Genomic DNA, 17,140 nt, shown 5'->3' on the forward strand with positions numbered 1-17,140 from the left:
GTATTATTATTATTTTCTTGTACTTTTACCCCTTTTTCGTGAAATACAATTGCAACTCCCCTACGGACTCGGGGGAGAGGCGAAGGTCGAGAGCCATGCATCCTCTGAAACACGACCCTGCCTAGCCTCACTGTACTTCTTGACTCACTGCTCGCTTAACCTGGAAGTTTGTTGGAGGAAACACTGTCCAGCCGGCAACCGAAGTCAGCATGCATGCATGCGTCCGGCCGCCACAAGGAGTTGCTAGAGCGCGATGGGACAAGGATGTCCCGTTCGGCCAAACCCTCCCCTTGCCTGGACGATGCTGGGCCAATTGTGCGCCGCCCTATGAGACTCCCGATCACAGCCGGTTGTGATACAGCCTGGATTAGAACCAGGGACTGTAGTTACGCCTCTAGTGACGCCAATGACAAGCATACCCATAAAATGATGCAGCCTCCACCATGCTTGAAAATATGAAGAGTGGTAGTCAGTGATGTGTTGGATTTGCCCCAAACATAATGCTTTGTATTCAGGATATAAAGTTAATTTCTTTGCCGATTCTTTTTGCAGTATTACTTTAGTGCCAACAGCCTCTCTATTCTCTCATGTGATTTCAGGTCCTCTGACTGGGAATGTGTGTTGCAGTTTTACTTTAGTGCCTCATTGCAAACAGGATGCATGATTGGGAATTTATTTTTTTCTTCTGTACAGGCGTCCTTCTTTTCACTCTGTCATTTAGGTTAGTATTGTGGAGTAACTACAATGTTGTTGATCCATCCTCAGTTTTCTCCTGTCACAACCATTAAACACTAACTATTTTAAAGTCACCATTGGCCTCATGGTGAAATCCCTGAGCGGTTTCCTTCGTCTCCAGAAACTGAGTTAGGAAGGATGCCTGTATCTTTGTAGTGACTGGGTGTATTGATACACCATCCAAAGTGTAATTAATAACTCCACAATGCTCAAAGGGATGTTCAATGTCTGCTTTTTTTTTCTTTCTTCCTATCTACCAATTGGTGCCCTACTTTGCGAGGCGTTGAAAAACCTCCATGGTCTTAGTGGTTGAATCTGTGTTTGAAATTCACTGCTCGATTGAGGGGCATTACAGATAATTGTATGTATGGGGTAGAGATGAGGTATGCATTCAGAAATCATAGTAAACACTATTATTGCACACAGAGTGAGTCCATGCAACTTATCATGTGACTTTTTAAGCAAAATCTTTACTCCTGAACTTAATTAGGCTTTTAATGACATTTGTAAACATTTCCAAAAACGTAATTCCACTTTGACATTATGGGGTATTGAATCCAATTTCAATTCAGGCTGTAACACAACAAAATGTGGGGCAGGTCAAGGGGCGTGAATACTTTCTGAAGGCACTGCATATATAACCCCCCCCCCCCCCCCACCCAGCAATCTAATAGCATCAGTAAAATCTGTTGAAATAAAACCACAGATAAATAAACCGAACATAGTACAATTAAACAATACATAGATCAGAAATAGTTACACATTATAGAGATCCATTCATGGATGTACAGGTCTGTTGGATAAACGTTCAGAAATGTCCGCTGCTGATTTTTTTCCAGGTGTCCCTGGCCCTGTGAATATTGGCCGTGGACAAATTCTCAGTCAAAAACATAAGTCAGAACACAGCCTCTCTATTCTCTCGTGTGATTTCAGATCCTCTGACTGGGAAAATGTCTTTTCACAATGCGAGCAGTGGTATGTCTTCTCCTCCTGTGTATTAGTATGTTGGAAAGGCTTTTCTCCAGTGTGTTTTCTCTCATGCTTTTTCAAACTCCCTGACCACCTAAAACTCTTTTCACACTGGGAACATTGAAAAGGCTTTTCTCCTGTGTGTATTCTCTCATGCGTTTTCAGGCTCACTAACCACCTAAAACTCTTTCCACAGTGAGAACAGTGATAAGGCTTCTCTCCAGTGTGTATTCTCTCATGCTTTTTCAGGACCCATAACCACCTAAAACTCTTTCCACAGTGGGAGCAGTGATAAGGCTTCTCTCCTGTGTGTGTTCTCTCATGCCCAACCAGGGCCCCTAACTGAGTAAAATTCTTTCCACAGTGGGAACAGTGGTAGGGCTTTTCTCCTGTATGTATTCTCTCATGCATTTTCAGGCTCCCTAACCACCTAAAACTCTTTCCACAGTGGGAGCAGTGGTGTTGGTTAGGCGTTTCCGGGTCTGTTTCCTCTGAGGAACTCTTCCCGCTGTCTCCTGCCAAAGACAGATTATTTAGTTAAACAGAGAGACCTGAATGACACCTGCATTAAATAAAATTGTCTTCCTATGAGGTTTAATCTAGACTAGATCCCTCAGTAACCTGAGGTCAGTTTTCACAACATTACATCATTAAAAATAAACTTGGTGACAGTGAGATTTAAAAACAAATTATGTAGAGCTCCAAATTTAATTTCTCAGGGAATGTCTTGATGTCATAATAAGAGCTCTATAATACTAGATAATGTCATGTTTATAGACTGAACAGAGCTCTATAATAATAGATAATGTCATGTTTTAGGCTGAGCAGAGCTCTATAATAATAGATAATGTCATGTTTATAGGCTGAGCAGAGCTCTATAATAATAGATAATGTCATGCTTATAGGCTGAGCAGAGCTCTATAATAATAGATAATGTCATGTTTATAGGCTGAGCAGAGCTCTATAATAATAGATAATGTCATGTTAATAGACTGAGCTCTATTATCTATCTATAGCTTGACAACATTCAGCTGTTTTCGTGATATGTATTATCTAACACTTACAATTTCTTTCCTTTTTGGTTACTAAACAGTTATATCAACATTTAGCAACTAAGTTAAACTAGCAACATTAGCAAACCCGTTAGCTATATTTCAGAGGTTAAAAGTTGTATATTAAATGTGTCACAGTCGAATTTTACAATATACAGAATGTAGCACAAAATGTGTACATATTACTTTTTTGAAATCTCTCATAACCAACTTAACTAAAACCTAACTTAACTTATATTGAATGGCAATAAAAATCGGTGGTCAGCTAGCTAGGAGGGTGTATGTAGTCGTAGTTAATATTATTTTTGTTTCTTGTTGACTATTTTAATTGAAAGCTATCACAGTAAGGTAGTTATGTTGGATAAATAAAACACATAAGAAGCCGTATGCATCTTACATTAAAGAGCCAATGCAGCCGTTTAAAAAAAATCTCAACATCAAATCCTTTCTGGGTAATGATGAAGTAGCTTCCTGGTTTTGTTTCAAAGATGTCCACTGTCTGGGTGTTCACTCCCCCCACAGGTTATTATAGCAACACACATCACCCCCCACGGGTTACTATAGCAACACACATCACCCCCCACGGGTTACTACAGCAACATACATCACCCCCCACGGGTTACTATAGCAACACACATCGCATGTCATTTATATCTTGTTTGTCAATTCTGAGTGACATTAAAGTTGTGAATTTTCGAATCCATTGTTAAGGTTTTGTTGGTGACCCGCTCTTTGGTGGTATACACATCTTACAGTGTAGTTATCAATTCCTACATTAAATAATAACATATTCAAGCATAAACATTCAGTAGAATGTTGCTTTAAAACCACCCATCAGTTCAACAATAGTTTGTGCTCCTGTTTTTAAGACAGTACTTACTGGTGTTAATCAGATCGCCCGTCTCCTCCTCCTGTTCATGTTCTTCCTTCTCCTCCTTCAATGTGACAGTTATCTCTCCCTCCTTCACTCCAACAATTGCATCCTCCTCTTTCTCCTCTTCTTTTACTGTAACATCCTCCTCCTCTTTCACTCTGAACGAGTCTTCCTCTTCTTTCACTGTAACGTCTTTCTCTTCTTCTTTCACTGTAACAGCCTCACCCTCTACCTCTTGTTTTACTGTGACATCCTCCTCCTCTTTCACGACAATGTTCAGCCCCAGAGCTTCTTTCTCCGTCCAGAAGACCTCTTCTTCTTTAACAGGAGGGGAAAAGTTTAGGGAGCTCATAGTCGGGGATGTTAGCTAGCTAGCATTAGCGACTAGCCTAGCGCTATGCAAATGTAAAACATCTGCCTGACTAACAGCATAAATATGAAAATAAATGGGGCAAATAGCTATAAAACAGAAGTATGTTTAAAAAAACATAGGCAAATATAAACTGAAACAGTCTAAAAAGCTTGAATGTTTAGGCTATGTCGCCTAGCAAGCTACTGAAGTGACTGACTCGCTTTTGTTGTTGAAGTGTCCTGTCCACTAGATTATACGTCACACTGGCAGCGTCGTCATCAGCTGACTGGAGTGGGTAACGCGGAATAAGGAAATGTTTATTTTATTTCCTGACAAAAAAGGGTGTTTTTAAAATGTATTTTATTAAATAATAATATTATATTGATACGTCCAAAGGAAAGCATTGATTAGTGAAGATGTGTAATAAATGAGAATTTAAACCTTACATCTAACGCTGCATTTAATGCAATGTCATATTAATTCAGTCAAACAAACGCTCTGCTACCTAGTTTAACATTGATCTACGTTCTATGAAAGTTGGAGACTTTCAGAATAGCTAGAGGAAAACAAAGCTAACTGCATCCCCATGCTCTGGTATATCAACAGACTGCATACAAAGAGGCACTGAACACAAGTTATACTTTACCAATCTCATTGCAAATGGTGACCGGAACCCCATAATTATATGTTCTGCATTAAAGAAATTAGTTCAACCACTCGCTAACTCCTCCTTTACCCACTCCATTGAATTTGTACCATTTTTCATGCATTTTTTAAATCCCCAAATCTGAAATAAAGAGCATTTACATCACTGTACAATCTACCCCTTGATTCAGACCTGCCCCCCTGCTTCATACTGAGCCTCCCAGCTGCAGTTTCACCACATTCTCATTGACAACCCCAACATCTGTCTCTGAAATGGTCCATAATATGAGGTCAACTACCTGCCCCTTGAACCCTGTTCCCACAGGACTCATACAATCATAAATTACTTTCTTAATTCAGGCACTGTGCCTAATTCCCTTAAAACTGCCTCCATCAAACCAACATGAACCCTTCTAGTCTGGCTAGATACTACAGAACTACCTCTCTAACAACAATCTGCATGAACCCTTCCAGTCTGACTAGATACTACAGAACGACCCCTCTACCAACAATCTGCATGAACCCTTCCAGTCTGGCAAGATACTACAGAACTACCTCTCTACCAACAATCTGCATGAACCCTTCCGGTCTGGCTAGATACTACAGAACTACCTCTCTACCAACAATCTACATGAACCCTGTAGTTGTATGAAGTCTGGCTGTATACAACTACAGAACTACCTCTGGTGGAACTACCTCTGGTGGAACCTTAATTGAGGAGCCACAGTGCTTCTACATCTGCATTGCTGTTTGGGGTTTTAGGCTGAGATTCTGTATATCATTTTGTGACATCAGCTGATGTAAAAAGGGCTTTATAAAGATACATTTGATTACAAGGTGTGGAGACCATCATAGTATAGTAGTGGAGCTAGTACAATAAGGTGTGGAGACCATCACAGTATAGTAGTGGAGCTAGTACAATAACAAGGTGTGGAGACCATCAAAGTAAAGTAGTGGAGCTAGGACAATAACACGATGTGGAGACCATCATAGTATAGTAGTGGCACTAGTAGTGGAGCTAGTACAATAAGGTGTGGAGACCATCATAGTATAGTAGTGGAGCTAGTACAATAACAAGGTGTGGAGACCATCACAGTATAGTATTGGAGGTAGTACAATAACAAGGTGTGGAGACCATCATAGTATAGTAGTGGTACTAGTGGTGGAGCTAGTACAATAACAAGGTGTGGAGACCATCATAGTATACTAGTGGAGCTAGTACAATAACAAGGTGTAGAGACCATCATAGTATAGAAGTGGTACTAGTAGTGGAGCTAGTACAATAACAAGGTGTGGAGACCATCATAGCACAGTAGTGGAGCTAGTACAATAACAAGGTGTGGAGACCATCATAGTATAGTAGTGGAGCTAGTACAATAACAAGGTGTGGAGACCGTCATAGTATAGTAGTGGAGCTAGTACCATAACAAGGTGTGGAGACCATCATAGTATAGTATTGGTACTAGTAGTGGAGCCAGTACAATAACAAGGTGTGGAGACCATCATAGTATAGTAGTGGTACTAGTACAATAACAAGGTGTGGAGACCATCATAGTATAGTAGTGGAGCTAGTACAATAACAAGGTGTGGAGACCATTATAGTATAGTAGTGGAGCTAGTACAATAACAAGGTGTGGAGGCCATCATAGTATAGTAGTGGTACTAGTAGTGGAGCTAGTACAATAACAAGGTGTGGAGACCATCATAGTATAGTAGTGGAGCTAGTACAATAACAAGGTGTGGAGACCATCATAGTATAGTAGTGGAGCTAGTACAATAACAAGGTGTGGAGACCATCATAGTATAGTAGTGGAGCTAGTACAATAACAAGGTGTGGAGACCATCATAGTATAGTAGTGGTACTAGTAGTGGAGCTAGTACAATAACAAGGTGTGGAGACCATCATAGTATAGTAGTGGAGCTAGAGTCCTGTCCAGGGGAAGTACTTGTACATCAAGCTGCCTCACACTACAGAAACAGCTCCTGCTACTATGAGCCGTTCTGGCTCAGACAAGCCAAGGCTACTTACTTCCTTATATAATAATTTACATTTAGCAATATCCAAATCATATTATGAACTACATCAGAGGGTTTATACTTGTATACAACCAATCAAAGATAATAATGAAAACGAAATACACATGTTAAAATATTTAATGTGATTTTAGATCAAGATGAATAAACAGAAAAATGCCTGTTGTTTTGGTCAGATTTTCATGTCTGATTTCATTTAAACAATATGATTTAATGTGACAAACAAAAACACTCATTCTCAGTCAAAAACACAAGTCAGAACACAGTCTCTCTATTCTCTCATGTGATGTCAGATCCTCTGAGTGGGAAAATGTCTTTCCACAATGAGAGCAGTGGTATGTCTTCTCCCCCTGTGTATGTATTATTTCATGCTTATTATGATGCCTTAACCGGTTAAATCTCTTTCCACACAGGGATCAGTGGTAGGTTTTATCCCCTCCTGTGTGTGTCAGGCCCCCTAACTTGGTAAAACTCTTTCCACACAAGGAGCATTGGTAGAGCTTTTCTTGTGTGTGTCCCCTCTCATGCTTTTTCAGACTCGTTAACCACCTAAACCTCTTTTTACACTGGGAACAGTGGAAGGGCTTTTCTCCTGTATGTATTCTCTCATGTGCTTTCAGATGTAGTAATCGGGTAAAACTATTTCCACAGTAGGAGCAGTGGTGTTGTCTCGCTGGTTTGGGCATCTCTGTGTCTGGTTCCTCTGAAGGACTCTTTCTGCTGTCAGAGTGAGAGTCTGGTCTCTCTTCTGCCAAAGACAGAGTAATTGGTTTTATACTAAAGAGAGACCTGAATGAAATCTACACATAATAGAACTGTTTTTCTTTTAGGTTTAATCCAGATACCTCAATAACCCGAGGTCAGTCTCCACAACATTACATCATTAAACAAAAACTTGGTGACGGTGAGATTGTCATGTTTATAGGTCATGTTTAGGCTGAGCGGAGCTCTATAATAATTGATAATGTCATATTTTAGGCTGAGCAGAGCGCTATAATAATAGATAATGTCATGTTTTAGGCTGAGCAGAGCTCTATAATAATAGATAATGTAATGTTTAGGCTGAGCAGAGCTCTATAATAATAGATCATGTCATGTTTTAGGCTGAGCAGAGGTCTATAATAATATATTCTGTCATGTTTTAGGCTGAGCAGAGCTCTATAATAATAGATAACGTCATGTTTTAGGCTGAGCAGAGCTCTATAATAATATATATGACTATTTTAGTCAATGTTATAGGCTGCATTTGATCCAATGTTAATAATGTTTTGTTGGTGGCCCACTTCATCTCTAAAGTAATAATTACTATCTTTTCTAAATTATCATTCTTTAGTTCAGCCTTTCCTTCAAATGGCTATTTGGCCATGTTTTTTGTAGACTTACAAACTTTTGCTAATATGTTCAGTCTCCCCAAAACGCTTGTCCTTTTGCTAATATGTTCAGTCTCCCCAAAACGCTTGTCCTTTTGCTAATATGTTCAGTCTCCCCAAAACGCTTGTCCTTTTGCTAATATGTTCAGTCTCCCCAAAACACGTGTCCATTTCATGTCAATAATGCTTCTTATTTTATGTATTTCTCCAACATGATTTAGAAATCTGCTTTTTGCGTATTTACACACTCCATGCAAGGTCTACAATAGACACGTCAAAAGTTTCATTTTGCCATTCTGTGAGACAAAATAGTTGTGATTTTGTGGTGTGTTTATTTTTTTATTTTACCTTTATTTAACCAGGTAGGCTAGTTGAGAACAAGTTCTCATTTGCAACTGCGACCTGGCCAAGATAAAGCATAGCAGTATGAGCAGACAACACAGAGTTACACATGGAGTAAACAATTAACAAGTCAATAACACAGTAGAAAACAAAGGGGGAGTCTATATACAATGTGTGCAAAAGGCATGAGGTAGGCGAATAATTACAATTTTGCAGATGTGTGTGTGTGTGGGGGGGGGACTCTGATGGTATACACATGTTACAGTTAAGCAATAAGACCTGAGGAAGTGTGGTATATGTCCAATAGAGCATGGTTAAAGACTGTTCTTATGCACAACGCAACGCAGAGTGCCTGGATACAGAATTTAGCGGTGGTGTATTGGCCATATATCACAAACACGGGGTGACTTATTGCAATTATAAACTGGTTACCAATGTAATTAGAACAGTAAAAATACATGTTTTGTCATACCCATGGTATACGGCCTGATATACCATGGCTGTCAGCCAATCAGAATTCAGGGATTTTATCCAGCAGACCTCCGCTTCTTTAACTGTAGGGGTGTAGTTTAGGGAGCTCATGTTCGGGGACGTTAGTTAGCTAGCTATCATTAGCGACTAGGCTAGTGCTAATTTAACCAGCCAGATACTACTATAGCTGACTAATAAAAAATAAGTAGATAGTAGATACGACAGAAGTGTGTCTAAAACACAGCAGCTAATATACACCAAAAGCGTCTAAATAGCTTGAATCTTTCGGCTATGTTGGCTAGCAAGCTACGGAGGTGGTTGACGAGCTGTTTCTGAAGAACCGTCCACTAGATTATTCGTCACGGTGGCAGCATCGCCTGACTGGAGAGGAAACGCATATTTTATTTTCAGACAAAGATTATTTTTAATGGATTTAATTAAATAATACTATTATATTGACACATACAAAGACAAGAAAGTGTTGATTGACTAGTACGAATACATTTTTTTTTACTACAGCACATTTAATGCAGTTTCTCTAAGTCAGACTAAATCTAAATAAGTAGCCAGCTACTGTCGGTCTATACCGCTCCTACATGGTGTACCAATACATCATGTAGATGTATATAATGAACAAACTAGGTCTAGGTCAGACTGGAGTGGGAAACGCAGTTGAGAGAAATATTTTATTTTCAGATAAAGTTAATTTTAAATGTACTTAATAAATAAATAAAATACTTTAGTTTACAGCGCATTCGGAAAGTATTCAGACCCCTTGTCTTTTTCCACATTTTGTAACCTTACAGCCTTATTCTAAAATGGATTAAATAGAAAATGTTCCTCATCAATCTACACACAATACTGCGTAATGACAAAGCAAAAGCAGGTTTTTAGAAATTATCGGAAATTTATTACAAATAAAAAACAGAAATACCTTATTTACATAAGTATTCAGACCCTTTGACATATTAGGGACATATTGAATCTCTCCTTATCCCATCTGGACAAGAGGAATACCTATGCAAGAATGCTGTTCATTGACTATAGCTCAGCATTCAACACCATAGTACCCTCCAAGCTCTTCATTAAGCTTGAGGCCCTGGGTCTGAACCCTGCCCGACTTCCTGACGGGCCACCCCCAGGTGGTGAAGGTAGGAAAAAACACCTCAACGTCGCTGATACCCACAAGGATGGGTGCTCAGCCCCCTCCTGTACTTCCTGTTCACCCATGACTGCGTGGCCACGCACGCCTCAATCATCAAGTTTGCAGACGACACAACAGTAGTAGGCCTGATTACCAGCAATGATGAGACAACCCACAGGGACGAGGTGAGGGCCCTGGGAGTGTGGTGCAAGGACAATAACCTCTCGCCCAACGTCAACAAAACAAAGGAGATGATCGTGGACTTCAGGAAACCGCAGAGGGTGCACCCCCCTACCTACATCGATGGGACACAGTGGAGAAGGTTGCAAGTTTAAAGTTCCTCGTCGTACACATCACTGACAAACTGAAATGGTCCACCCACACAGAAACGTGGTGAAGAAGGCGCAACAGCGACTCTTCAACCCCAGGAGGCTGAAGAAATTTGTCTTGGCACCTAAAACCCTCACAAACCTTTACAGATGCACAATTGAGAGCATCCTGTCAGGCTGTCTCACCGCCTGTTACGGCAACTGATACCGCCTGATGCGGTCTGCCCAACACATGCTCCTTTTGCGAAAGTTTAGTCTCCTGGTAAAAAAACACTTTGCCAAAAAACCCATGCAAATTGCTGGAAATGTGCTAATTTTATGGATCTACTTTTGATGATATAAGGAAAATATTCAATTTACTTCTAGGGAAAAGATTGTACAATAAAACCGGACTAAAAGTTCAAATCCCCACCTGCTCCTTGATTATCTATAATAATTCCGGGCACTAAACAAAACATATAGCGTCCTCCATTACTCTGGGTACAGCATACCTCTGAAAGCAATCTGCACAAACCTGGTTACATTCGACATATCAAGCTTTTGACTTTATAAACAGTTGGCAGGCATGCTGTAACGTCTCCTTTGCCAGTCAACATGATTAAACACAACTGTTACAGTGGCTTAAATAAAGGAATGGAACACTATTAGATTCTAAATAGAGGAAAAGATGGAATGGACTATTAGATTCCAAATAGAGTAAAGGATGGAATGGACACTATTAGATTCTATATAGAGGAAAAGATGGAATGGACACTATTCGATTCTATATAGAAGAAAGGATGGAATGGAAATCTATTAGATTCTTTATAGAGGAACGGATGGAATGGAACACTATTAGATTCTAAATAGAGGAAAGTATGGAAAGGACACAATTAGATTCTAAATAGAGGAAAGGATGGAAGGATACTATTAGATTATAAATATAGGAAAGGATGGAATGGAACACTATTAGATTCTAAATAGAGGAAAGGATGGAATGGACACTATTAGATTATAAATAGAGGAAAAGATGCAATGGATACAATTCGATTCTATATAGAGGAAACGATGGAATGGACAATAATAGATTCTAAATAGAGTAAAGGATGGAATGGACGCTTTTAGATGTAATATAGAGGAAAGGATGGAAAGGACACTATTAGATTCTATATAGATGAAAGGATGGAATGGACAATAATAGATTCTAAATAGAGTAAAGGATGGAATGGACACTTTTAGATGTAATATAGAGGAAAGGATGGAATGGACACTATTAGATTCTATATAGAGGAAAGCAACACTGTTACATTCTAAATAGAGGAAAGAATGGAGTGGACACTATTAGATTCTAAATAGAGGAAAGGGTGGAATGGATACAATTATATTCTATATAGAGGAAAGGATGGAATGGAACACTATTAGATTATAAATAGAGGAAAACATGGAATGGATACAATTAGATTCTATATAGAGGAAAGCAACACTGTTACATTCTAAATAGAGGAAAGAATGGAGTGGACACTATTAGATTCTAAATAGAGGAAAGGATGGAATGAATAGTTCGATTCTATATAGAGGAAAGGATGGAATGGAACACTATTAGATTCTAAATAGAGGAAAGGATGGAATGAATAGTTCGATTCTATATAGAGGAAAGGATGGAATGGAACACTATTAGATTCTAAATAGAGGAAAGGATGGAATGGACTCTATTAGATTCTAAATAGAGGAAAGGATGGAATGAATAGTTCGATTCTATATAGAGGAAAGGATGGAATGGACACTATTAGATTCTAAATAGAGGAAAGGATGGAATGAATAGTTCGATTCTATATAGAGGAAAGGATGGAATGGACACTATTAGATTCTAAACAGAGGAAAGGATGGAATGGAACACTATTAGATTCTAAATAGAGGAAAGGATTGAATGGAACACTATTAGATTGTAAATAGAGGAAAGGATTGAATGGAACACTCAGATTGGAAATAGCAGTGAGGTCACAAACAGGTCCCATCCTCAAGTCTCCCTTTTTGAAGTGAGTTTGGAGAATCACTATGCAGCATCTTAAAAATAGTTTATATTTCTGAACTTAGAATCAAATAGACTTCCCTTTATTTCACCTTTATTTAATCAGATATGTCAATTGAGAACCAATACACATTTACAATGACAATCTTAATGAATAAATACTAATATCAATCTATTTAATAATTAACATGTTTGAAAAATCCCAACTATATAGTGAACAACATTTCAGGGTTTACACTTGCATTCAATCAATCTTAAGTTCATAATTAAAACATCATATATTTTTGTTAGCTCTTATAATCTGACTTTCGACATGATCATGTTTTGAGCTGGAAAAGAAAACGTAGACCTATTTTTCAGTATGATTTCATTCATACAATATGATTTAATGTAGCATGAACAAAAACACAATTTCTCAATCAAAAACATAAGTCAGAACACAGCCTCTCTATTCTCTCGTGTGATTTCAGATCCTTTGACTGGGAAAATGTCTTTTCACAATGAGAGCAGTGGTATGTCTTCTCCTCCTGTGTATTAGTATGTTGGAAAGGCTTTTCTCCAGTGTGTTTTCTCTCATGCCTTTTCAAGCTCCCTAACCGGGTAAAACTCTTTTCACACTGGGAACATTGGTAAGGCTTTTCTCCTGAGTGTATTCTCTCATGCACTTTCAGGCTCCCTCGATGGGTAAAACTCTTTTCACACCGGGAACATTGGTAAGGCTTTTCTCCTGTGTGTATTCTCTCATGCTCCTTCAGGCTCGCATACCACCTAAAATTCCTTTCACAGTGGGAACAGTGATAAGGCTTCTCTCCAGTGTGTCCCCTCTCATGTGTTTTCAGGCTCCCTAACTGAGTAAAACTCTTTACACAGTGGGAACAGTGGTAAGGCTTCTCTCCAGAGTGTATTCTCATATGTATTTTCAGGTTCCCTAACCCAGTAAATATCTTTCCACACTGAGAGCAGTGGTAGGTCTTCCTATCTTCTGTGTGTATTTCTTCATGTTGTTTCAGGTACCGTAACTGGGTAAACCTCTTTCCACACTGGGAACATTGGAAACGCTTTTCTCTTGTGTGTGTCCTCTCATGCTCTTTTAGGTTCCCTAACTTGGTAAAACTCTTTCCACAGTGGGAGCAATCGTAAGGGTTTTCTCCTGTATGCGTTCTCTCATGTGCTTTGAGGTTCCTTAACCACTTAAAACTCTTTCCACACTGGGAACAGCGGTGTTGTCTCGGTGGTTTGGGCGTCTCTGGGTCCGATTTCCCTGCAGGACTCTCCCCGCTGTCAGAGTGAGAGTCTGGTCCCTCTCCTACCAAATACAAACAGAGTATTTAGTTAAATACTAAACAGAGAACTGAATTAAACCTCCATAAAATAAAACTGCCTTCCTGTGAAGCTAGATTCCTCAAAAACCTGAAGTCAGTTTTCAGAACATTCCATAATTTAATAAAAACCAATAATAATAATGTAGAACATAAAATCAAAAATTCTATCATGTTTATAGGCTGAGCAGAGCTCTAAAATAGGGAAAGGGGGATACCTAGTCAGTTGTACAACTGAATGGATTCAAGTGAAATGTGTGTCCCGCATTTAACCCAACCCCTCTGAATCGACATCCATGTCATCGGCGCCCGGGGAACAGTGCCTTGCTCAGGGGCAGAATGACAGCTTTTTACCTTGTCAGCTCGGGGATTTGATCCAGCAACCTTTCGGTTACTGGCCCAATGCTCCTACCTGCCAGGCTACATAATGTCGTATTTTATGCTGAGCAGAATTCTAGAATAATAGATAATGTCGTGTTTATAGGCTGATCAGAGCTCTAAAATAATAGATAATGTCATGTTTATAGGCTGACCAGAGCTCTATAATAATAGATAATGTCATGTTTAGGCTGAACAGAGCTCTATAATAATATATATTGTCATGTTTATAGGCTGAGCAGAGCTCTATAATAATATGTAATGTCATGTTAATAGACTGAGCTCTATTATCTATCTATAGCTTGACAACATTCAGCTGTTTTCGTGATATGTATTATCTAACACTTACAATTTCTTTCCTTTTTGGTTACTAGGCAGTTCTATCAACATTTAGCAACTACGTTAAACTAGCAACATTAGCAAACCCGTTAGCTATATTTCAGAGGTTAAAGGTTGTATATTCAAATGTTATAATAAAACTCTCATAACCTAATTTAACTTACATGAATTGTAATACAAATCGGTGGTTAGCTAGCTAGAAGTGTGTATGTAGTCAAAGTTATTATAATTATTTTTGTTTCTTGTTGACTATTTTAATTGAAAGCTATCACAGTAAGGTAGTTATGTTGGATAAATAAAACACATAAGAAGCAGTATGTATCTTATTTTAAAGGGCCAATGCAGCTATTTTAAATCTCAACCTCAAATTCTTTCTGGGTAACGAAGAAGTTCATTCCTGGTTTTGTTTTCAAAGATGTTCACTGTCTGGGTGTTCACTTCCCCCACGGGTTACTATAGCAACACACATCACCCCCACGGGTTACTATAGCAACACACATCACCCCCACGGGTTACTATAGCAACATACATCACCTATCATTTATAACTTGTTTGTCAATTCTGAGTGACATTAAAGTTGTGAATTTTCTAATCCATTGTTAAGGTTTTGTTGGTGACCCGCTCTTTGGTGGTATACACATCTTACAGTGTAGTTATCAATTCCTACATTAAATAATAACATATTCAAGCATAAACATTCAGTAGAATGCTGCTTTAAAACCATGCATCAGTTAAACAATAGTTTGTGCTCCTGTTTTTAAGACAGTACTTACTGGTTTTAATCAGATCGCCTGTCTCCTCCTCCTGCTCATGTTCTTCCTTCTCCTCCTTCAATGTGACAGTTATCTCTCCCTCCTTCACTCCAAAAACTGCATCCTCCTCTTTTATTGTAACATCCTCCTCCTCTTTCACTTTGAACGCGTCTTTCTCTTCTTCTTTCACTGTAACAGCCTCACCCTCTACTTCTTGTTTTACTGTGATATCCTCCTCTTTCACGACAATGTTCAGCCACAGACCCTCTTTCTCCGTCCAGCAGACCTCCTCTTCTTTAGCAGGAGGGCAGTAGATTGGTGAGCTCATGGTAGGAGGTGGTAGCCAGCTAACCTTGCTAGTTAGCGACTAACCTAGTGATAGGCTAATTTATCAAGCCAGTTACCGTTACCCGACTAAACGGAAATATGACATTAAATGGGGAAATTAGTTATATGACAGAATGATGTTTAAAATACAGAGGCAAATATGCACCGAGGCAGTCTAAACAGCTTGAATGTTTCGGCTAGGAAATTACCGCGGTGGCTGACTAGATGTTATTGAAGAAGCGTCCCGTCCACTAAATTATACGTCACGCTAATCGCGTCGCCTGAAAGACGCACATCGCCATCTGTTGACTGGAGTGGTTAACGCAGATAAATGTTTATTTTATTTCCAGACCCCAAAAAATAATTTGTACATTTCTTTCATTAAATAATAATACAATGGTCAGACAACTGCAGATTTGTAATAAATATTAATTTAAAAACTACTTCTACATTCTACCAACCCAACAGATGTTTCTACTACAGGGAATATTAACCAAATGAGGTGGGTCTTTCCACATTCTACCAACCCAACAGATGTTTCTACTATGAAGCAACGCTTTCAGGTTAATTACAGTTTAATTCCCAAATAGCAAATACAGGTTTGGTACATTATCAGGTATTGGAGCATTGAAAGATGATGCACAACAACGGTTTCTTCCAGGAAACCACGACTCCAATAACCACCGCGGTCGAAATAACTGTAAAGTACGTCACCATCGAAACAACTACCGCTACAATCGACCTGTTCGCAATACATGGGTATTGGGATCTGACCTCATTGATCTGTCAGTAAGCTATGTTTACATGGGTATTGGGATCTTACCTCATTGATCTGTCAGTAAGCTGTGTTTACATGGGTATTGGGATCTGACCTCATTGATCTGTCAGTAAGCTATGTCTACATGGGTATTGGGATCTTACCTCATTGATCTGTCAGTAAGCTGTGTTTACATGGGTATTGGGATCTGACCTCATTGATCTGTCAGTAAGCTATGTCTACATGGGATCTGACCTTATAGATCTGTCAGTAAGCTATGTTTACATGGGTATTGGGATCTCAGCTATAGTATAATTCGTCAACCGTTCCATAGCATCTTAGTTCATTTAGAGACAAACAATTATGCATTTTTTTAAATCATAAAGTTCATTCACAAATCACAAATACCGGAACATGTGAGTTCAAATATACTTTTTATTACTTCATAATAAAAGCCGAGCCGGACAACTGCCTTCCAGCACACATGTTTTCTACATTTGTCCTTCTTACGTCACACTCATAGTAACTCCTCTTATTGGCTCATCACCTCTGGCATTTAGCCACCGTCCTCCTACTGCCTTCATATTAGGACATGGAACCTGTAGTCTCACATAAATAGTTTCATGCATGTAGGACCATAGCAACCGACCTTAACGCTCGACAAGAATAACCAATACATGACATCCTGCTGACTCCACTGAAAGGGGAACCCCTGTTCTGGAAAATACCCAAGAGGTGTAACCATAGTTGGACATAACAGTTACAAGAATAACCACGTGTATGTCTAATGGTGTCCAATGACCTAGAGCACATAGAGCACTAGTTTTGCTGGCTCCTTCTGAAATAAATAATTGCCACATATGTACTGAAAAATTCACAATACTATGTTCTTGCTTATTGTGTAGTGGATGATTAAAATCCCTGTATGCCTATGGATGTGTAG

At 39.0% G+C, this 17,140-nt stretch overlaps 2 protein-coding genes and 1 long non-coding RNA gene across 3 annotated transcripts in view; all 3 read right to left on the reverse strand.

Moving 5' to 3' along the window:
• The window catches only part of LOC149978871 (uncharacterized), a 277,954-nt gene that overhangs the window by 130,236 nt on the left and 130,578 nt on the right, over window positions 1–17,140 (reverse strand). The window lies entirely within an intron of this gene.
• LOC118938262 (uncharacterized) lies at window positions 1,187–4,239 on the reverse strand. The gene is made up of 2 exons (XM_036940707.2): window positions 3,637–4,239; window positions 1,187–2,219 (listed from the first exon to the last, which is right to left on the reverse strand). The coding sequence occupies exons 1-2, from the start codon at window positions 3,980–3,982 to the stop codon at window positions 1,618–1,620; spliced, it is 948 nt and encodes a 315-aa protein (XP_036796602.2). The 5' UTR covers window positions 3,983–4,239; the 3' UTR covers window positions 1,187–1,617.
• LOC149978874 (uncharacterized) lies at window positions 12,477–16,337 on the reverse strand. The gene is made up of 2 exons (XM_090196116.1): window positions 15,135–16,337; window positions 12,477–13,631 (listed from the first exon to the last, which is right to left on the reverse strand). The coding sequence occupies exons 1-2, from the start codon at window positions 15,439–15,441 to the stop codon at window positions 12,745–12,747; spliced, it is 1,194 nt and encodes a 397-aa protein (XP_090052242.1). The 5' UTR covers window positions 15,442–16,337; the 3' UTR covers window positions 12,477–12,744.

Source organism: Oncorhynchus mykiss, chromosome 13 (genome assembly GCF_057628025.1).
Source record: "Oncorhynchus mykiss isolate SJ-2025 chromosome 13, ASM5762802v1, whole genome shotgun sequence".
Lineage (NCBI taxonomy): Eukaryota > Metazoa > Chordata > Actinopteri > Salmoniformes > Salmonidae > Oncorhynchus > Oncorhynchus mykiss.

Bases quoted from the DNA above. Each gene is read 5' to 3' on its own strand.
- LOC149978874 (XM_090196116.1), bottom strand. From the start codon at position 15,441: ATGAGCTCACCAATCTACTGCCCTCCTGCTAAAGAAGAGGAGGTCTGC. The intron at 13,632-15,134 runs GTAAGTACTGTC...TGTATTTGGTAG, and splicing joins AGGCGATCTGATTAAAACCA to GAGAGGGACCAGACTCTCAC.
- LOC118938262 (XM_036940707.2), bottom strand. From the start codon at position 3,982: ATGAGCTCCCTAAACTTTTCCCCTCCTGTTAAAGAAGAAGAGGTCTTC. The intron at 2,220-3,636 runs GTAAGTACTGTC...TGTCTTTGGCAG, and splicing joins GGGCGATCTGATTAACACCA to GAGACAGCGGGAAGAGTTCC.